Here is a 22918-nt window from a genome sequence, read left to right as displayed (position 1 = left end):
GTGTTTAAAATGACTTGTACAAATGGTTACGTTGGCCATTGAGCATGAGTATTTCTAAACCAAACAGTGTTGTACATAAACAATATTACCTTAACAACAGAGAGGTTGGTTGTTAGTTGTATTTCCATGGCTCATGCTCCAAAGACAGTAAATTATGGTGGTTAGTGGCTGTGATTTCTGAATCAGTTCAGCTTGGCCTGTATTAGTAAAAGCACACATCAGTTCTTGCTTCAAGAAACACAAATCCAAACTTTGACAGCTGCTGGCTCTCCAAGAGGCCTGTTAGGAAAAAAGACTATTGGATGAGGAATGTAGCAGCTCAAGCAAATCTATAAGCTGTGTGGATTGAAAACTGACACCTCTTGATGCTGATAGTATCCTACATTGATTTAAAGCAATGTTTAGGGCTGGAAGAAAACAACTTTGGAAACAAAGTGTCACCAGAGTTTTAAAGGTAAGGAAGACTGAAGTGTGGAAAAAGTTCATACTAACATAAAAAAATCTCGTAAAACAATATCTTGAAGATTTGTCAGACAAATTAAAAAACAATCTAAGGAAGGAACAATTGCAAGTAATTTGTTAAGAACAGTGAGAAGTTGGTCTGGTTTATCTGTTTGTGTGATTTAGGTGTAAGATTTAAATGGCCCAAGATTTAAATTTTTTATTTTTTTTTAAAGCTTAGGACACATTTGGGACTAGAACTGACTTGTTGTGACATTGAAGAAGTCACTTTACCTTACTTTGGCATCAGTTTATTTACATGTAAAATGGCAATATGACTTGGTTAAACTTGGATGTTGAAGAATAAATTCAGTCAATTATATTAAATACTTACATATCCTGTAATTGAAGGTGTATTAGATGAGAAGTTACTTTAACACACAGTTTTTGGATTAGCTTGATGTGATTATGGATGGTCAGAGAGACTACTTAGTGCAGGCTTCATATTCAAAAGTATATTAAATGAGTTCTCTGAGAATCCAGCACGAAAAACCTAATGTACAACACACAAACTGCTTTGAGACTTTTAGTTTGAAAGTGAATTTTTAGAATGCATGAACCACATTTTTTCTTCCATAGAAAGGATCTTGGTAAACTAAAAAGTTTTGACTTCTTGTCCAGGTACATTATTTTCAAGTTGTTGTCATCTTCTGAATAAGAAGATTTTCAGGTAAGAAACCAAATGTAAAGTGTAATTTGAAATAATTTCAATGAAAAATGCTTTATTTTTAAAGTTCATTCTTATGCAGTTGTGCTAACACTCTGTGTGAACCGCACTACGACTCACTACACGTTCCATAGTACCCTTTCATTAAATCCCTAGTGTGGAAGTGTGGTACAGATTAACATCCTTCTTTGCCATGCACTAACTCACCATGTAGAGAAGCCCTCAATATATTTACTAGTATAGCAAAATATGTAGAAGTCCAATTCAAATATATCTTATGTGTGCTTAAGTAATTTGCTCTTCTTGTGAAACAGGACCTTCTCGAATGGTGGTCCCTTTATACTGTAAGGAGTGAGACTGTTTAAAGTTGCAGGAAAACTTTTGATTATCCTTTAAGCAAGAAAAGAGAACTGATGCTGGAACAAGGTTTCATGACAATTAAAATAATTTGCCTGAAAATGGAAAGATGGATGGGGGTGTGAGGGAAGTACTTGAACTTCAAGCCCTTAACAGGAGAAACTGTTCAGTGCTGGGCCCTGGTAGACTTGTGCTTCGGCTCATGGGATGAGATGTGCTTGGCAGTCCAAGTCCCCATTGGTGGTGTTCAGGCTGCTTAATGTTGAAATGTCTGGGTTGCTGAGTACATAATTGCTACTGTTAATATTGTGGCCTCCTGTGAGAAATTACATATAACTCTGGGTCCCTCTGGACTGTCAAGTGTCCATCAGGTAGAGTTTGGAGATGGTACTGGTCTGCACATGCAAGCATTCAGGTGTGATTGTGCCTTAGCTTCACCATCGGTAGTATGCATCCCTTGCATGTATTATATTCAAATTGCAGCTACCAGTGTAGACTTGTCACAAAATAATCTGTTTTGCACTTTAGTTGTGGCTATTGATCCCTGATTCATATCACTGATGGGGTTTGAGGCATCCTGCTCTCTTCTTGGGTCCTTTGCCTTCTGTTAACACAAACTATGGCTTGATACATAGGGATACCTTTTCTGAATAGCTGTGTCTGGAGTCACTCACTCACCACTTCCACTCTACTTCTGTGGCAGCTGTTGTATTTATTATGCTTTACTTTGGATATTGACTAGTTGCCTGTTCCATGCTTTTTATCATCTTGGTTGCTGTGAGCTCAAAGATTTTCCAATAAACCAGATGACGGTATGATGATGGTGTACTGTTAGTCTCTACCTAATGCTATGTGTGTGTTATGGCAACTCTTCTTTTCTTGTCTGTGGACAGAAGGTCAGGTATGCATAAGTAATTCATTTTTCTGAACACAATTTTAAATACTCTTTACATGCCAGCTTGTCCAGTATGGGATTTATGTTCTGCAAGAGCTGAAATTGATTGTCGTCCACAGGAAAGGGTTGTGTACCAGAAATCAGGTTAGTTGTTAATCTAGATTACTAAAAAAAAACTAGAAAAAACAGTAACAAAAAACCTTAGAAGGCTCTTCAGTTTTTTAGTAGTTGTGCATTATCAGTAGTGACTTGTGGATCTCTTTTCTACAATGGAACACCTCCATTACAATGTAGTTTTCTGTTCTACTGCCTTATGGACACATGGAAACATAATTACATACACAGTTCAAACTGGTTCTCCTGATGGTAAGTAGGATGCGAAGAGAGCTTTAATAATGAAAAGCACCCATTAAATGATACCTTTGGCAAATGTGACAGTGGCCTGAGTGAGAGGATGTTTACCCTCCCTATTCTAGGGGTGGCTTAAATGAAGAGTGTTTTAAAAGTGGATAAAAACTGAGTTGCTTAGATTGCCATCATGACCATTTGCTCTACCTTTGATTGTACTGTTTGCAATAACTCAGAAAGAAAGCTGCATAGCAGGATGGATTGCTATTAGTTTCTCAAACAAATCTGTCAGTAAGAGCTCCATTTGCTGTCATGGTGAAATAATCCAACTCAAATGTTTGGTTTGTCAAGTCTAGGCTTGTTTGTGCAGCAAGGCTCCACGTAGAAGCTAATATATTTTATGTACGGAGATTAAATAGGAAACGAATGTAAATTAGTTTTTATGTAAAACTTCTTAAACCTCAAAATGTAGTACATGTGTTAGAAATACAGACCGGACATATTAAAGACTTGATTTTACCTTATGCTTGGATAATTGCCAGCAGTGGTAGAGGTAGAGGAGGAGTTGAGTTTTCATTAGAAGTACTTCACCAGCTGTACCTGAAATTGGCTAAGGCTCTATTTTTGGTTTCTCTAAGCAGACACCATAGATTTCCTAATACAATTAGCTTTTCCCTTCTAGTTAGGAACCTGAACCTAAAAGAAGATATATACTTTTCTCCTGTTGTATCTTTGACCTTCAAGGAGGGAGTACCTCCTTTTGGCAACATTGGGTCCCTCAGAAAGGAATCATATACAGATTTCAGCTGAAGCAAGCTTTAGAGTTTTGTCTGGAGGTATAAAATGTTAGTACACACTTCTGAGTGGTTATAAATCGTCTAGAAAAATTATACCCTTGGGTAGCCTTTGGGACAACATGGAGGGCCAGGGTCCCCTCAAGTCCCCTCCAGACCGCACTTCAGGTCCTTATACTGTCTTCCTCTCCACTCCCCGGAAGATGCCTAAGCAGGTTTCTTAGAGCAAACAAAAGAAAAGTCCTTTCCCCTCCTCCTTCTCTTATGGGAGAGGGGAGTCCGTAGGAGAATAAAGAGAAGAAAGGGTGTCCTGGATCTCAGGCTGTCTTTCTAGGTCAGCTCTATGGGTTTAGTCTAAATGGGGTCTAACTCCAGCCGCTTCTCATAAGACATACTGCTCTGAGACTGGGTCTTGCAGCTTTGGGAGTGGTAGGCTTCGTACTGTCTCCCTGTCAGCAAGCCTGTCTCGGATGTCTTAGGGTAGGTCTATACTTACCTCCGGGTCCGGCGGTAAGCAATCCATCTTCTGGGATCGATCCCAGAAGTGCTCGCCGTTGACACCGGTACTCCTGCTCCGTGAGAGGAGTACGTGGAGTAGACGGGGGAGCCTGCCTGCCGCGTCTGGACCCGCGGTAAGTTCGAACTAAGGTACTTTGACTTCAGCTACGTTATTCACGTAGCCGAAGTTGCGTATCTTAGTTCGAAGTGGGGGGTTAGTGTGGACCAGGCCTTAGGTGGGGCAGCCTTCTTTCTGTTCTCCACCCCTTCCTGTGGCAGGTTTTCCATTTTAAGCTCCCCGACTCCAGGCAGAACAAGCCTTGCAGGTGTGCCTTGTTGATGTTGAATAGGCCCAGAGGAGCTTATTGGCGTCCTCTCTGTTAGTGTGAGGGTGTGTTGCTTCATGTACCCCACCTTTCAAACTGGAAAGGCTGTTCTGGGGCAGTTTGTCACCCTCCCATATCTCCTGAGAAAAGAAATCAGCGTTAGCATGGTCCTTTCCCACCCGTGCTGTACTCTGAAACCGTAGGGTTGTAGCGCATGGTCCCATCTCATTATGCATGGGTTTGTGTCTTTCATGGAAGTATAGGGCAGTGTGATCCGTGACCAGAGAGAAGTGGCTACCCAACAGGTGATACCTGAGGGAATCTACAGCCCATTTTAGTTAGGGTTGCCATCTTTCTAATGGGTGTTAACTGGACTCCTGAGGCCCCACCTCCTGCTCTGCCTCTTTCCCCCAAGACCTCACCTCAGCCTGCCTCTGCTCTGCTTCTTCCCCCAAGGCTCTGCCCCCTGCATGTCATGCGCCGCTGCAAGCGACACGAGCAGCCTGGCCCCCAGCAGCTGTGGCTGCTGCGCTGCCTCCTTCCTCCACTTAGGGTTGCCACAGATTAAAAAAAAACAGACATCCGGGCTTGTCAAATGGCACCTGTACACACAACCCGAAACCCAGACCGTCCGGGTGAAAACTGGACAGGTGGCAACCCTAATTTAATCAGTAATGCCTTCTTTTCTATAGTTGAGTAAGCCTTTTCTCTAGGAAAGAGCTTCCTACTCAGATATAGGACTGGGTGTTCTCCTCCGAAGTCTTGTGAGAGTACGGTGCTGAGCCCAACGTTCAAAGCATCTGTGTGCAATATGTTCATCTGCTCCTAATCGAGAAACCTTTCAAGAGAATTGGTGTGGCCATGGTTGGATCCCTAGAAAAAACTGCCTTGGGGCATCAGTACATATTAATGATTGTCGACTATGCAACCAGGTACCTGGAGGCTGTTCCTCTGTGCTCTACAAAAGCTATGGCAATACTGGTCCATGGAGTTATCTGACTATGTGGGAGGGCCTCTTCAGAGCTGGGCCCCTTTGGGAGATTGTTGTTTCTGGCTCACCATTCTCTCTCCTCCCGAGGTTTCTTGCCTCTCCATCCGCTATCCTGTCAAGGCCTTGGGTGATTCTGTCCCTAACAATCCTCTGGCTCCTACAAAGCCTTCCATTAGCTTTACAGCTTCTGATAACGTCCCCAGGCAGTGTCATGGCATCCACTTCTTGCCTTTTGCGGGTAATATCTTTCTGAATTGCTCTGTCACAATGGCCTTAGCCACCTCGCCCATGATTGCTCCTCCGGATGGAGCCACTTCCAACAGTGTTTTCAACTGTTGCACTATTATCCAGGGTCTGGTCCCCTTGGGGTAGCTCTTGGTTCTAAACTGTTGACGATGGGTCTCCACAGAAATATCCAAGTTGTCCAAAATGGTGGACTTTACTTGTTTGTTTGTAGTCTTTTGCCCTCTCCAAGTCCAGACTATGATAGGATGCCTTGGCAGGACCCATCAAGTATGGGGCCAGGATCAAAGCCCAGTGTTCTGAGGGCCACTGATCTGCTAATGCCACTCTCTCAAATATAACTAGGAAGGTGTCAGGGTAATCATCTAGCCCCATCTTGGTTAGCTTTACTGGTACTGGCAGGGGAACACCTTTGGTGGAGGCATGACTTGCTGTGATTCCCTGAGTGCAGAGGGCTGGCACTGTCCGCTGTGCATCTCCTTTTGAAATTCCTGCTGCTGGGCCATCAGTTCCTTCAGGTGTTGCTGTTGTGTGGTCTGAACTTGCTGCTGGGCGGTCCACTGCTGCAGCTACGCTGTTGGAACTGGTGTTGTGTTGTTGAGCAGCTTGCTGCTGCTGCATCTTGGCTAACCACTCACAGCACCGCTCCATGTTGCATGGAGCAGTTGATCTCTGTTCCCTCTAGGGTGTTTTTTCTAAAATCCCTTGTATCAGGTGTGGTTATGCCCACGTTTTCCACCATTTGCGATGGGCAGGAGTCCTCTCCCGACCCTGCTTCAGGTCCTTATACTGTCTTCCTCTCCATGCCCCCCCGAGGGATACCCAAGGGGGCTCTTAGAGCAAACAAACAGAAGAAAAGTCCTCTCCCCTCTTTCTTCCCTTATGGGAGAGGGGAGTCCATAGGAGACTAAAGAGGAGAAAGGCTGGCCTGGATATCAGGCAATCTTCCTAGGTCCGTCCTTTGGGCTTAGTCTAAAATAGGGTCTATCTCCACCCCCTCCTCGTGGGACATACTGCTCCAAGACCGGGTCTTGCAGCTTTGGGATCGGTGAGGCTTGTTGCAGTCTCCCTCTTGGTGAACCAGTCTTGGCTGTGTGAGGTGGAGCAGCCCTCTTCTTGTTCACCTCCCCTTCCTATGGCAGGTTTTCCCCTTTAACTTTTCCCCTCACCAGGCAGAGCAAGCCTTGCAGGTGTACCTTGTTGGTGTTGAACAGGCCCAGAGAAGCTTGTTTGTCTCCTGTCAGCCTGTGTGAGGACATGCCCCTTCATAGACTACCTGAATATAAATGTGGCTCATCCTCTACTCACACATTTGTTGCAACTCATTCAATACCACAGGGAAAGAATACAAATAGAAGATAATACCTTATCCAAATGACTTGTGCAAATTTCTCCTGTCAGGGAGAGCTTATGTGTATGTGCTCCATATTTGAGAAAGAGCTATTGAAGTTGGGAAGCAGCTTCCAATCCTTCTTCCTGCTAAGTGGATCTGGCAGTTGCTCATTTGCTCGTGGCTGGGCAGCATGGTTAGGGTTCAATAGTCAAATCTTGAATCTAAACCTGTGTTGACATACTTTTGATATTAGCAAATTCAGGTCATGGTCTTCCTGCAATGGGGCACACAGGCCCCACACCGGCAAGAAGGAGGTTAATGAGGGACTGGGGACCCACTTGGCCCCACATAGCTATACCTGTAGCAGATGTGAGGAGTGGAGAGGGGAGATAAAAGCAGACCCACCTCAGTTTGGGGCTGACCAGGAAAGATCAGAGCTTCGCTTATCCCTCAGTTAGGGAACCTGGTTTCAGCCAAGAGTCTGACTGCTTGCTGCTTGGGTGTGCTTCTTTGAGGATGAGATGACTGGGCCCAGGAAAGGAGTGCCTGCCTGAAGACAAGCCCTGAGTGGAAGCGTAGAGTCCTGTTGAAGATTTCTCAGATGAGCCTGTTTTTGAGTTCATAGTGGTCCTTCAGTTTTGGACTTAAATACCCAAGGATGGGTGGACTTAAATTGTGACTTGGCTGGAGGGCCGAGTCATGGGAAGAGGTGGACGACCAGAGCAGCTGTAGGCAGGGGGCACCATATGGGGACAGCTGCTATGCCATATCCAGTCATGAGGAAACACTTCACTGGTAAGTCCATTCTTCCATGTATGCATTGGAGAATGGTCTTGCCTGGCAAAGTGCAGCACAGATGGAATTGGTTAAACTACACTTGAGTCTTCAATAATGCCTCTCATGCATAGATCTGAAAGGGCTTGAAGAAACTTTCCCCTTTTTACAGATCGAGAACTTGAGACCCAGAGGTGAAGTAACTTGTCCAAAGTGGCACAGCAGGAATAGAACTCAATAGGATAAAGGATAGTGAAAACTCAGTGCCTGATGGAACATCTCTTCAAACAGTAGGACCAGCCTCATCATGCCCATCCCAAATTAGGCTACAGCCTTTAACAGGGTAGGATTGTTCACAAATTCTAGTTCAATGGCACTAAAAACTTCAAATTGAAAATGGAATTGTACATGTATCTGAAGTAGGCTCCTCCAAGTAGAAGGATAGTTAGGTATATAACATTTGATGCTAGGTACTTAATTTTTAAACTAAAGCATAAGGGAAAGCTGACAGATGAGCACATGGTTTGGACAGAGACATCCCTTGGGGAGGACTTATTAATGGGGATTCTTTATATCCTAGTATAACAAGGAGAGGATAGAAGTTGACAAAATACAGGTAGGAACTGAAGTGAAACAGTCAAACGAAAGAGTCCCATTCAGTTACATCTCATGAAGGCAGACAACTAAATATTGGCAAATTTGTAAGTGCTTGTATACAAATGCTTGAAGTCCAAATGCTAAGATGGGTGAACTTGAGTGCTTGGTATTAAATGAGGATATTGATAAAATAAATATCACAGAAACTTGATGGAATGATCACATTCAATGGGACATGGTAATACCATGGTATAAAATATATAGGAATGACAGAATAGATTGTGCTGCTGGGGGAGTGGCACTACATGTGAAAGCAAGTACAGAGTCCAATATAATGAATCAATGAATGAAAACTGTACCATAAATCTCTATGGATATAAATTCCATGCTTGAATATTAAGAGCAGTAATAATATACTACCGCCCACATGACCAAGATGGTGTCAATGATTGTTAAATTCTCAGGGAGACGTTACAAAAATAGAAAACTCTAATAATAAGAATGGGGCATTTTAACTGTCCCCATACTGACTGGCTACATATCACCTCAGAATGGGGGATGCAGAGATAAAATTTCTAGACATCATTATTGAGTGCTTCTTGGAGCAGCTAGTCTTGGAACCCACAAGGGAAGAAGCAATTCTTGATTTAGTCATAAGTGGCATGCAGGATTTGGTCCAAGAGGTGAATGTAGCTGGACCTCTTGGTAATAGCCACCATAACATAATTAAATTTAACATCCTTGTAGGGGGCAAAATACCAAAGAAACTCACCAAATTAACATTTAACTTCAAAAAGGGGAACTACACAAAAATGAGGACGCTAGTTAAAGGAAAAGTCACAAGGATGAAATGGATGCAAGCTACATGGAATTTTTAAAAAAATACCTTAATAGAAGCTCAATTTAAATGTATACCCCAAATAAAAAAAAAAAAAAAGAAAGGCAGGAAGAGGACCAAAAAAACCCAGTACCACAATGACTAAACAACAGAATAAAAGAGGCAGCTAAAAGCAAAAAGTGGTCATTTAAAAATTGGAAGTAAAATCCTACTGAGAAAAATAGAAAAGAGTATAAACTCTGGCAAGTCAAGTGTAAAACTATAATTAGGCAGGACAAAAAGAATTTGAAGAGCAACTAGCAAAAGACACAAAAACTAACAACAAGTTGGAATCATTGTGGATGCCTCTCTGAAAACATGCACTCTATGTGCAGCGGCAGTCAAAAAAGCTAACAGAATGTTAGGAACCATTAGGAAAGGGATAGATAATAAGACAGAAAATATAATGATGCTATATAAATTCATGGTATGTCCACACTTTGAATACTGAGTGAATTTCTGGTCACGCCATCTGAAAAAAGATATTAGAATTGGAAAAAGTACATAGAAGGGCAACAAAAATGATTAGGGGTATGCAACAGCTTCCATATGAGGAGAGATTAAAAAGACTGGGACTTTTCAGATTGGAAAAGAGACTGCCAAGGGGCGGAGGGATATGATAGAGGGCTATAAAATCATAAATGGTGTGGAGAAAGTGAATAAGGAAGTGTTATTTACTCCTTTGCATAACAGAAGAACCAGGGTTCACCAAATGAAATTAATAGGGCTTATCATAAAACAAAAGGAAGTACTTCTTCACACAATGCACAATCAACCTGTGGACCTTGTTGCCAGGGGATTTTGTGAAGGCCAAAAGTATAACTGGGTTCAAAAAAGAATTAGATACGTTCATGGAGGATAGGTCCATCAATGGCTAATAGCCAATATGGTCAGAAATGCAACCCCGTGCTCTGGGTGTCTCTAGTCTCTGACTGCCAGAAGCTGGGAGTGGGTGGCACGGGATGGATCACTCAATGATTGCCGGTTGTGTTCATTCCCTCTGAAGCACCTGGGATTGACCAGTATTGGAAAACATTATATTGGGCTAGATGGACCACTGGTCTGACCCAGTATGGCCATTCTTATGTTCTATCAGAACAGTTTATTTATCTTGTCTGTCTGTTAGTTACTGAAGACAAGGTCTAAGTGTTGAAAAAAGTGGTGATTGAAGTGCTCTAAGATCCTTTGGGAGTTCATTCCATTGCCTTGGACTGGCCCCTGAGAAGCCTTTGTCCAGTACAGATGAGCTTTCCCTGTGCTATGGACAGCTCACTGTGAATATGGAGGGGATTTGTTCACTAGTCTTAGTCTGAGAGCTTCAGGTGACCTGGGCCCAGGATATTCCGGAGATCATTGTATGCCTTGAAGAGAAGGGCACAGACGTGGAATTGAACTCTTACCTATGTATACAGCAGAGGGTAAGTTGTTTGTGCTCATAGTAGCTTGTATTGCTCAATGGATATTTTTACTTGCTGGAATTTCCAAAGGTCTGGTGGAGCAGAAATGATCACTGCCGTCTCTTTGTGCTGTCCTCAAATCTTTTTATAATTAGCTGGGTTATTGTGGAGCTGGCATATGAATGTAAAAGACTAATGTACCTCTTTATTTCCATGTATGAAGCCTGAGGTTTTGGCTTTTCTTATTTAGCAGAATCAAATAGTTGAAATTTGCATCAGATAGCCTTTATGTGAAAAAGTGATACTGTTGCTATGCTGTATTAAGCTAATTTTCCAATATGTTTTAACAACATAAGGTACTCTGTGGTTTCAAAGTGACAATGTCTGTGATTCCAAACTTTTTGGCTAAAGACATTTTTCAGTGAAAAGGTGACATGTACGCTAATTCTGTTGAAACTGGAAATTAAAAGCAGCATATGGGATCAAACTGTGCTGTTCCCTGTTGTCTTTAATTGATTTGCACATGAAACTGAGCTGAACTTAACTGCTGGTCTGGACTCATTTTGAAAGAACAGTCAGCATTTAGATACTTAGTGATTTTTATATAGTGCACAAAATTAAATCCTTAATCAAAGAGGATGAGCAGAAAATGTAGACCACACGGTATTTCCTTAAATCATGGGCCTTGTTACAGCAGACAGGCTGGGTATATAAAAATTGGCTTATGTGACACATTAGTATACTTGAAAGCTTTGGAATTGATTTGTACTATAAAATAAGTTTTGGTGGAGACTACCTTGTTGATAAATTTCATGGTCAGTTGCTTGACCACACTTTGGTTTGTTATAAAATATACTCAAGAGACCACATAACCAATATCAGTCAGGTTTATTGTAAAAGTCAATAATAGTATAGTACAGGAAAAAAGATTTAATATGATAGCAGTTTCCTGGAAGCTGTCTTGTGTAGCATTGCTACATTCATCTTACACAGAAGGTGTGCTGCCAAAGTTACACATTTCAGCTAGGAGTGTTTTATAGGATGACTTTACAAGTTACAAAACTCATTACACATCACTAAAATTCGACCCATCAGTTTGTACCAGTTCCTTAACTTGTTGTTCTGTCCCTTCATTATCTTTGTTTTGGATACCAGAATTCTAGGTACTGATCCGTGAAGGTATCTCCCAAGCTTGTAGTGAGGCAGAACATTAACGTATTGTGCCTTTGACATGTTTCTTACTTTCTAATGCCAAAGCTGACTTCAGCTTTATAAAGTGCTATGGGGTGCTTAGCATAAGTGAATAGGATTATAAAAAGACAAACCAATTCAGGCAATGTAACTACTAGAAATATATATGCAATATAATGTTATATTGATAATATGTGCTTAATGGATATTACTAGAACATTATAACATTATATTGTGCATATATCTATAAAAACCCCAACATACGTTGTTCAATAGTTTTTAGTGGCAGTTGTAAGTATACGAGGCTTGATTTATCCTTGTGTGTAGAATTGGATATCACAAGAACAAATTGTGTGCTCCATTGGATGGAAATTACCAAGTGAATCATTCTAAGGTGTGGGAGGAGAACGTCATTACCATTTAATTGGGAATTCCAATTTTAACGTGGAATCAGTATCAGGAGAAGGCTATTTCCCCATAAAAGTTAGGATTTCATGAATGATGAAAAAGGAACAAACTGCACATGAAATACTTGGCAGCCTGAATATTCTTTAAAGTGGAGTACTCAAAAGTACTGTTCATGCAAATTAACTCTGCTATTCATGCATATACATGACAATAAGTCTTCAGTGAAATGATGGCATTACTATATTTTTTACAGGAACCCTGCCTCAGTCAGTGCAGATCTTGAACAGTGTATACTAATGAAAAAAAGCAGTGGAGAATCTTTCTTTGCTGTTATTTGACTCTTGCCTCATTGACTACACGCATCTGTTTCATTATGTGTATAGCTTCCAACTTATGTAACGAGTCAGGCAGGCATCCTGTTGAAAGTATCGGACCTTTCTTAGTCCTCAATGATGTAAGCACAGGCATTGTCTTTCTACACAGAAGCAGGTACAGAAGTGAAACCTCAGATGTGGGTGAAATGGATAAAGTGACCATGATACATAAATGTTTGTTTCCTTGTTACTCGTAATTGAAAGATTATTCTTCAGCCGAAGAACAATTTGTAGAGAAACTGAGAATACTAATTTCAAAATTGCCACCATAACTCACTGTTTCACTGGGATGGAGGCCACTGACTCATAAGAAAAGATGGCCACCGTCTCCATTTATTTATTGCTAAGTGTTGATATGAAAGCATGGAGGATGCCATCTTTGGTGATGGCAGGTTGGTTTTGCTCTTATGGAGAGCAATAGGAGATAGCAGCCATCTTTGCTAAGGGCAGTTGTGGCCTTAACTCAATTGTGAACAACTGATAGCAGCCATTTTCTAAGAGAACTTTTCACAATTTTTTTTTTTGAAAAGTTTATGCACCAGCCTACTTTGAAGGTGAAACTTATTTTTGGCAAAGATGGTTAGTCCTAGCTGTACTTTTAAAAACCTGTCGTACCAGATCTACTCAACAGGGAAGATAAGAGGGGGAAAAAGGTGTAAATCTGGCAATGCTAGCAGCTGTAAGTCCAGTTAAACTGGCTAATATGCCATGACTGCCTTGCACTGCTCTAGAGCAGCATAAAGCAGCCTGGACATATGGGTGAATCAGGCCCTAAAACGTGAAAGGCAATGCTGCGATAGATATTTGCCTTCATATCATTAGAAATATAGCATGGTAGCTCTTTCTCTGGATTCTTGTTTAATGTCAGCATATTTATTAACATTTAAAAAAAGGAATGCTCAGACTAAATTAAAATGGAGAGTATATATCAGTAATTTAGGATGAAATATTGATGTGTGACTTTGTGGTCTCCAGGCAGAGTCCCTGGAATGATGTCACAGGTACAAGTTCCTTAAGAGCAGACAATGTATTTATTACTGGAACAGAGACCAGAGACCGCTCCCCTCCTGCTGCTGACTCAGAACACTTTTGCTTTTCCTCCCTGGGCCTGTCTCTAAAGGTTACTTCCTGAGTCAGGGGTTTTCCCTGCTGTGAGGTCTCACACCCATTAGGGGCTGCGGGTGCATATACCACACATAGACCCAACCAGCACCATAACTAAGGCACAATATAGTATAGCTAGGGTGTAATTACCCCAAAACAAGAATTCAAAAGTTAGTTTAGATTTCTTTTCAGTTTAAAACCTTAAGTTAAGGAAATCCACAATTAAGGCTCCCTATCAACCTAACTCCAGCCAGTAGCTGGAAGGGTATATTTGATGGTTGTGGTGATTTTTGCATCAGATAATAAAATAATCTTGAGCATTAGTTGATCCTGTTATCTTTATGCTGTCTTTTAAATGACAAAACTTTGTAAAGAGAAATAGGCTGTGGATAACCATTTTAAAGCCATGTCAGAAAACAATTAGCCCAGTTGAGCCTTGGTATAACTTAATTGAATAGAAAGGAGTAACACATAGGATTATTTCCAAATATTTGTTTGAATATTTCATAAACTGCTCAACAGATTTCCTACAGGAAAGTACTGATCTGTAGGAAAATAGGCACTCAGAAACTTTGCCGACCAACCTTTTGTAATTTTTTGACTATGAGTTTGAGTAGGTGTATAAGATGTGTATTAAATTAAGTACACAGGCTGAGTTAATAAAAGTCAGTAACTCCATGTCTGAGTTTGCAAGTAGTTTTATGAAGTGTTGCAACCTAGGAGTCAGTGGGAAATTCAGGAGTTATAAAGCGTAATGATGAGAGAGAGTCCTCTTTTTTGAGAATTACTCAAGCTGATTAGGTTTATATTAACTGTAGTTTGTGTGCCAACAGTATTTAAATGTAAACACTTTATTAATGTTTTACTAGCCTTCAGGCATGTCTGTATCATCAACTCTGAATAGCACATAAGAAAACAAATAGACTAGCCATAAGAATAACATAACTGTCAAGAACATTGTATTCACTAGCATCTTGTTACCTAGCAGCAAGCAAAAGGGAGGCATTGTATATGCTGTACAGAAACTTGAGGAGGTATTGAATACCAGTCATCCTACTGTGGTTTCTCTGGGTCTAGTAGGGTTTCCCACGCTAAGGTTTGGGAGCATCCTAAGCCTATTAGCCTCAACACTGTCCCAAGGCATACTTGAGCTACAATTGTCCTCTGTTTGGTTCAAGAGACACCAAGTAATTGCAGCCCATGAGACGGCACAAACAGCTAAGATGCCCAGGTTTCCCCCACTGAAAACAGATGACTGTCCAGTTAGGGGATCCTCAGTTGCCTCCTGCTGGTCATGATTCTACATGCTCCTCTTCAAGCGGCTCATGGGGCAGTGTCTCGGAGAGCCTCCTGGGGGTTTAGTAGAAGGGTGCTCCTTATTCCGGGACTTCTCCAGTTCCTTCCTGATAACCAAAGCGGATTCCTCATGTGGTTAGGCCTGTGGCCCTCTAGGCCTATGTCCATCATCCTTGCATGGCTAGCCTGCCCTCAAATTCCTCTGAGTTGGATGGCAGCTGACACTGACTCGAAGATTCTGTCTGTGTTCCCAGGTCTGACAAAGGCTGCAAGACCTCTGGATATCAATCCAGCAATACAGAGTCTGTAGTCTCTGAAGAACAGTATTCTGGCTGAAGCCAGTGGTTGACCCAATCCTTTAGGCATTGGGGAACAACCTTGGTTTGTGCTCTAGAACTGATGGCGGTATATCTTCAGGGATGCCCCCAGTTGGTTGAATATAGCAGCTTTCAGGATGTCATAGTCCTTGGTGGCGTTGTCATCAAGGCCTGGTAAGCAGCATCCCCAGACAGAAAGTGATCTATTTGCATGGCCCAGGTAGTCTTCATCCACTTAGCTACTGGGGCTACCTGCTCAAACATGATGAGATAGGGCTCAAGATCATCAGTGAGCTTTAATTTGGAGAGGATTATATCCAGCCCTAGTGGTGTTGCTTCAGATGGGGAGCAGCTGGTGACTTACTGAAGTATGGCCTCCTGGAAATGCTGTTGCTATCATTTCTGCAACAGCAGAAGTGGCTTGAGGAGCACTCTGCTGCAGCTGGGTGGCCCACTAGGCCTCGTGTTCTTCATGGAGCAGTTGCTGGTTCTCCACCTGGGTCGGCAGTTGCTGAGCCAGGAGTTGTAAGGGATCTTCCACGGCCCCCTTCCTGGAAAAGGGGCGAAGTCGATTCCATTTCTACTACCAAGTTGTGGCAGCATGCCTGGAGCTGAAGAACTCTGGCAGGGAACATGGTCTCAGTTTTTAAGTGGTTAATGAACAAACAAAAATACAATTTGGTGGTCTACAACTTTAAACTAGTAAACAAAAATGTAGTTGCTTGTTTGCAGTGCTGGAAACAAAGGCCCTAACCTGGCCCCACGTTTCTGGATGAGACTGGGGAGTTCCTCTCGTCCCAGCTCTACCCACACTCATCCTGGCTTGAAGCATTCTTAACTTGCCTGGCGACTTCTGACTGGTTACTGTTTCTGCCTGGCCATTAGAGAACTAATAATTGTGGGTACCCTAGGTTGAGTGGGTTTTTCCTAGGCAGGGGGTGTTAGGGTGGCACCGCCTCCAGCAGGGGTGGGGCAAAGAAATTGCAATAGACCCCCATCACAGGGAGGAACTTCACCCTCTATCAGTTTGCTAACCAGCTTCATGGGTAAATGAACATTGAGCTCAAATCATGTGACAACTTTTTTTTAAAAGGACAAAATGAGCAAAATAATGCTGACAAATGTGAGATGCCATTTTGTAGTTGAATATCTTTCTCTTTGTAAGACAAGGATTATCCACCTCACAGAGTGAAGCCCATAGATTGCAGCGTATAGCACATTGTCATTTGTTTTATCCTTTTGTAGTTTCCAGGGACCAAACGAGTTGCAGATATGATAAGATTGTGCTTAATGTGCACAAAACTAATATTTTACTACCATTGCCTTCTTCAACCATATCAACCTAATGAAAACACAGTCACCTATTTTATAAGTTAACAGAAAAGAATTCTGTCCCCACACATTCAAGCATTCTAAACAAATGTCTCTAGAACTTAAAGAAATTTTTACAAATTCTTCTATAAGATCCTGCAGTAATTAGGAAGGATATTTACGTAAAGGAATAATTTCAATTATGCAAGGCCTATTGGATCTGCTACAGCTTCTGGCTATATTACTTGCATTCATGCTCTAGAATTACTGGAGTCTCCATTATCCCTGGGGAAATTAAGTTTGGATTTACCACCAACAAAATATAATTCTAAATTTCTATTGAAAATGAAATAATATTAATTCGTGTGATCTGCTAGCACAATAATACCAGCAACTATTCCAGAAGGTTATTTTGTCTCTAACCAAAGGAGATGTGTTGCATATGGGATTCAATTTAATTAGAAGCTGAGGTATAGTATTTGAAAAACTAATCTAATAGCAGGAGCTAACTGCATTTGTAAACACTTGTGTATCTTCAAGCTTATTGCTTGTATTACATCTCCTTATACTAAAGAGATAATGTGTGAAATCCCAACCACCTCAGTTAGCTTCTTTGTCCTTTTACTGCACAAAACCTTAGCAATCCTACATGAATAACAAATAGGATGTGTTGGAATCATGTCCTGATCTAAACAGCATATGTAAATAGTCTGAAAAACAGGGACTAGTGGCTTTAGGAGCTGAGGATTGTGATAGATTTATGTATATGGATGGTACCTCATGCAATTTCCTCCAGAGAAGGCCTCTGATAGGAATACATGATGCTATATAATACGCTTAGTTTATAAAGTCGTAGGCTAAATTGGATGGTTGAACCAAGTAAATTAGTTGTAAAACTTTAAATTTCATAACTTTTCACAAATCTAGGTTGGGGCCTAAAAATAGGTCAGCTGTAAGTAAACACCAAAAGAAGGAGATGTAGCTTGAAAAGTGAGCAAATTAAGTTGTACAAATCACTTTAGCAGTTCTAACTTTTCTCCCAATGGTCAATGTTTTCTTACAGCAAAAGCTCAAGGAGGAGAAGGAGGCCAAAAGAGCTCAGCTGGATGGCAGGCATGATTATATATTGGATATTGTTGCTTCCTGCGTGGACCTGGACAAAGCTGAAGTGGAAGATGCTATTCTTGAGGGTAACCAGGTATGTTGAATTTTACCTCTGTAAAGTCTGTAGCACATTTTCTGGCTTCAGAGTTACTATTGTAACTTTTATAGCAGCTATCAGTTAATTTGTACGTGCCTCTGGATCACCAGACTCCTCTGATTACTTTTCCCTCATCTTGCACTCAAGTTCAGCTATATTGCACTTCCAGCTTTTGAGGCTATAGAATATTTAGTTTAAAATACATAATTGAGAATTTGCAAAGTTTACAAGAGAGGTTAACTTCATTAGGAAAGAAGTAACTCCCTTTCCATGTTTAATGGAGCCCTTCATTTCCCATGTTCACATTTGGGCCTTAACAGAATGGAAGATCAATCTGGGGTTAAACCCAGACTTTTGAATGTGATGCATCTGATTAGTAGAGGGAGCTTCTCTAGGATTTTGCAAAATTGAAGTACTTGCTCTGTGGGAGATTCTCAGTGACCCATTGTCAGTGATCTGTAATCATAGTGATGTCACCTGCACTCCCACTTCAGCAGTAAGAAAGGACACTTTCAGCAGAAGCTGTTGTCCATCTAAGAGAAGCCACACCCTTTAGGGGCTATTTGTGGATGTGCTAAGAAACACCCCCAACATGTCCAATACAGCCACTATAAAAGAATATTAAGCATAGGTTCTGTACCCTGAGCCCCCTGACTGCCAGTTAATGGCTGGGTGAATAAGCTGCTGATTACCTTTTATAGAGCCCTGTGACAGGGTTGGGACTCACCACCACAGCATCTCCTACTGGTTGCTACGAGGAATCGGTTCGATCCAGTAGAGCACCTCCTTCTGGTGGTGTCCCATCTGTCATCCCACCAGGGGTTAGCGTGTGGACCCGCTGTGCTCCCGACCCACAGGGTCCTCTTTCTGGAACACTGCCCTCCGACAGTTCTGTCCATTCACGCCCCCTTCGGGGGAAGGGAGGGTGATCAACAGTCTCACACCTTTAAGTCCGATCCCTACAGTCCAGGATCGGGCATGGTTACGGCTGGCCGCTCCCTGTGGCCTATGGCTGAGCATATGACCAAAGGGAACAAAAAGGGGGGAAGGGAGGGGACTCAGGCCCGCCCACTACTCTGAGTCCCGGTCCAGAGGCCCTCTAGCGACAGCCTTGCTGTCCTCCTTCTCCTTCCTCCTCTGACTACTCCTCTGGACCGCTTCCCCAACGGCCCTTCTCCCCGCTAGGCCTTTTCCTTCCAGACCTGCCACCTGGCAGGCTACTGAGTAGAACCTTCTCCCGCTCTCTAAGGCTGGCCTGCACTGCGCTGTCCGTGGTGCTGGCCTCCCAGCTCTGGAGACAGACCTTCCCCTCTGAAGACCTGTGACAGACTGACTGCTCTCGCCCTGAGCAGTCTTTTATATGGCTGAGCTGGCCCCTGATTGGCTGGCTCCAATCTGTCCTCTGATTGGCTCCCAGTAAGCCCTTCTCTGATTGGCTGCGCGTCTACGCAGGCGCCTGGGCCTGCCGCAGCCCATCCTCTCCGGACGTGGGGCAGCTGCCCCACCACAAGCCCTAAAGGGCCTATGGGACAGTTACCTAAGGCGGAACATCCCAAAGATGTAGCTCAAGGAAGCTAGAGGAGCAGGGCATTCTTGGTAGTCTTAAATCTGGACATAGTTATGAAATTCCCCTTGAGGCTCAAACATGGCTACATCCAAAAAGCTGCTGCCATACTGCTTAGGAACAGCAGCTACATTTTGCTAATTATTAGCCAATCAGTGTAGTTCATCTTTAAAACTGTGGTGGTGGAGAAACAGAGTAAATGGCTGACGTATGGCTGACTTAAATAAGGGCCTGATCCTACTACTTTTCCTCATGTTACACAGTAATTACCAATTTGAGTAACCCCATTTAATTAAGTAGATTTATTGGCAGGGGTAGAAGCAGGGCCACCGGGGGGTGGGGGGGAGGGAGGAAGGGGGGAAGTGGGGTAATTTGCCCCAGGGGCCCCCACAAGAATATAGTATTCTATAGTATTGCAACTTTTTTTATGGAAGGGGGCCCCGAAATTGCTTTGCCCCAGGCCCCCTGAATCCTCTGGGTGGCCCTGGATAGAAGCAATTCAGCTTCAATAAAAGTGGCAGAATTGGGCCTTACATAATGGCTTAACTTTCATATTTAACAATGATGCTAAAATGCATGTACTTCAGGCTTGATTTTGTGAATGCTGCTAAGCTATCCAGTAAATAAGTAGGAAAGGTATGTAAATGATCTAACCTTTTAACAGATTGAGCGCATCAATAAGTTCTTGGCCATTGAAGGATTTCGTCATATCATGTTCTACTATCAAGATGTGGAGACACCTGAAACTGGTTAAGTAACTTGTAATAGTACTATTTGCTTTACTGTAACATGTCACATCCCGAGTTGTGCTAGGTGATATTGAAACATAGCTGTTTTCCAATTTAAATAAAGTGAGGATCAAGGCACCTGAAATCTTGTTAAATCACATGTTTCTAATTTCCCTCCACTTAAATTCTGTGAATGCCAAGGATGTATTGCACATATGCAATAAACTAACCCTGATGATGCTCCGTGATATGGTAGCTGTGTGTCTGTGTAACCTTAAACAGAGTAGATAAACTGAATTATGTTCAAAAGTGAAGCATTTGCAGAGGGATGGAAATAATTTAGAAGGGTGATTCTCCTGAATTTACCAGCTTCAAGTGACATATAAGTCACTCTGAACCTCAGTCAGGTTGCCTTACACCTGTGTGCCAGTGACTGACAGAGTTACACCTGGTGTAATTACACTTGGAGCTAGAAGATTAAATTTTGAAGTAGGGTGGATGTTGTAGAGTGGAGGAATGGGTTGACTGTATATGGAGGTGAGGTACTGAGGGATGGAGCTAGTTTGATAAAAAGAGGGAGAAGCTAACAGATGGCAAAGAGGGACGTGAAAACATCTGATGGGTAACGAGAGAAGAAAGGAGAATATTATAGGACAGCTTCAAAATCTGTGACATATACTAGCAAAGAGCAATACCAAAAAAGGGGAAGGGAACCCAGTGGCATACCTTATACTATTTGGTGGTTACATCCTGCTAAGAAGCCCAGCAGCTTGCTTTACTCTCCTGGCTACAACACCGAAATCATATTGGGTTTCTTACCAGGCTACTGCCTATAGCGCCAAGTGTGGGAAAGGTTACACCTTTTATATCAGAAGAAATAGTTCCTGTTTTAAAATCTGTAATCTACCTCCAGAAATTCTTACAGTTCATCAGTCTGATTTTTGGCAGGAAATGTATGAGGTAAGGAGAATGAAATTTTTAATCAATAATGTCTTGAATAACGGAATGTTGTGTGTACTCAGTTTCGCACCATCACATTATGCAATAATAGTCAACTTTTCTCTCCGCTCAAAATACAACTTACAAAAAAGTCCATTAATCAAAATGTAGAGGAGATGTAAACGTACTGCTCTCTCTTGCTGTAAAGTCTATTAGGCAAGCAATTAATAATGCAAATTAGCAAAATTATTTCTGAATGCATTGTGAGTGTCATTAAAACTTAGTTAGGGTTACCATACGTCCGGATTTTCCCGGACATGTCTGGCTTTTGGGGGCTCAAATCCCCGTCCGGGGGGAAATCCCCAAAAGCCGGGCATGTCCGGGAAAATCGGGAGGGAGGGAGGGCTCGGTGGTGCTCGGCCGGGGCCTCTTTGGCTGGGGTTGGCGGTGCGGGGCCGGGGTCCAGGAGCCGGGCGCACGGTGCTGGGCCGGGAACCAGGGGCGCAGTGCCGGGCCGGGGGCCAGGCCGGGCGGGGAGCCGGGGGCGCGGTGCTGGGCCGGTGGTCTGGGCCCACGGGGCCGGGGAGCTGGGGGCACGGTGCCGGGCCGAGGGTCCGGGGCCGGGGGTCCGGGCCCGCGGGGCCGGGAGCCGGTCCGGGGTTGCGGGGCCGGGGGTCCGGGCCCGCGGGGCCGGGAGCCGGGGTCGCGGGGCCGGGAGCCGGGAGCCGGGGGGTGCGCCGGGCCGCCGGGGGCCGGGAGTGCTGGGCGGGCCGGGGGTGGTCGGCCGGGGGCCGGGGCCGGCACCCCAGGGCCCGAGCCGACCCAGGCTGGAGCCGCCAGGGGGCCAGCCTGGGCTGCGCCTCCTCCCCCCACACTCCCCCTTACCTGCTTCAGGCTTCCCGCGAATCAATGTTCGCGGGAAGCAGGGGAGGGGGCGGAGACTTTGGGGAGGGGGCGGAGTTGGGGCGGAGCTGGGGGCGGGGCCGGGGCCCCGTGGAGTGTCCTCCTTTTGGAGGCACAAAATATGGTAACTCTAACTTAGTGCTAATAGAAAATGAGGACAAACTCTGATACCATTTGTTCTTTAAAAACCTAAATCCCTAGAAACTGGGAGGCTTGGAAGTATCTATTAAAAACTAAGTGAAGACAGAAAGAAAAATCTCAGTCTTGCAAATCAACTCAGGGAGTGGGAGAAAGGTTAAAAGGTTAGGTTCTCTTTTCTGTCTTAAACATGTCTTGAGGCACTATTATAATTAGGTAAAATTAACTACTTTCAGTGTAGGCTGAAAGCAACTGTATACCATTTGGCTTTGACATATGCGCAAATATATTTATACACACGTGTGTCTTCACAAATTATTTTTTATCTACTCAAGTAGATAAAAACTTTACTAACCTTTAGTAATTATTTTTTCTTTTCTTGTGGCTCACAAATATGATCACATTACACCATCAGAAGATTAAAGAAATTACTCATGCATATTGAATGAATGACCTCCTTTTTCCCAGGCTTATTGACCTGATGTTGGTACATTGCTGAAAAAGGTTCATTAAGTTCTTGAGTGACAAGGCAAAACAAAAGTTTTGCTTTGAGTATCTTGAGGGCAAAAAAAAAAAAAAAAAAAAAAAAAAACCCTACTAACCTAACTACATGGTTTAATTTGTATTGTAATGAGGCCCTTAGGTTTTTGACATTTACTTTGCAAATGAACTGGGAAAAGGGGTAGAGGAAGTTAATTTATAACCTAAAGTTAAACTATAAAAATGTAGTTTTCCTTCTCCCAACCCAATCACTTAGTAGCAGTACTTCTAGTTTCCATTAATAAACACAAAGTTGTTGCTTTATGATCTTGGCCAAACTTGAGGATGGAAGTGTGATCCTATTAT

The 22918-nt window shown here is 42.9% G+C and overlaps 1 protein-coding gene across 1 annotated transcript in view; it reads left to right on the top strand.

The window, feature by feature from the left end:
- The window catches only part of DNAH5 (dynein axonemal heavy chain 5), a 315641-nt gene that overhangs the window by 70131 nt on the left and 222592 nt on the right, over positions 1–22918 (top strand). The window contains exons 2-3 of the mRNA XM_065584236.1: positions 17663–17797; positions 20029–20113. Coding sequence (XP_065440308.1) covers positions 17663–17797; positions 20029–20113 — 220 coding nt within the window. The remainder of the gene's footprint in view (positions 1–17662; positions 17798–20028; positions 20114–22918) is intronic.

The sequence above is a fragment of the Chrysemys picta genome, chromosome 2, assembly GCF_011386835.1.
Source record: "Chrysemys picta bellii isolate R12L10 chromosome 2, ASM1138683v2, whole genome shotgun sequence".
In the NCBI taxonomy this organism is placed as follows: Eukaryota; Metazoa; Chordata; order Testudines; family Emydidae; genus Chrysemys; species Chrysemys picta.
Note: the sequence above shows the minus strand (reverse complement) of the source record. Positions and strands in the feature narration are given on the sequence as shown.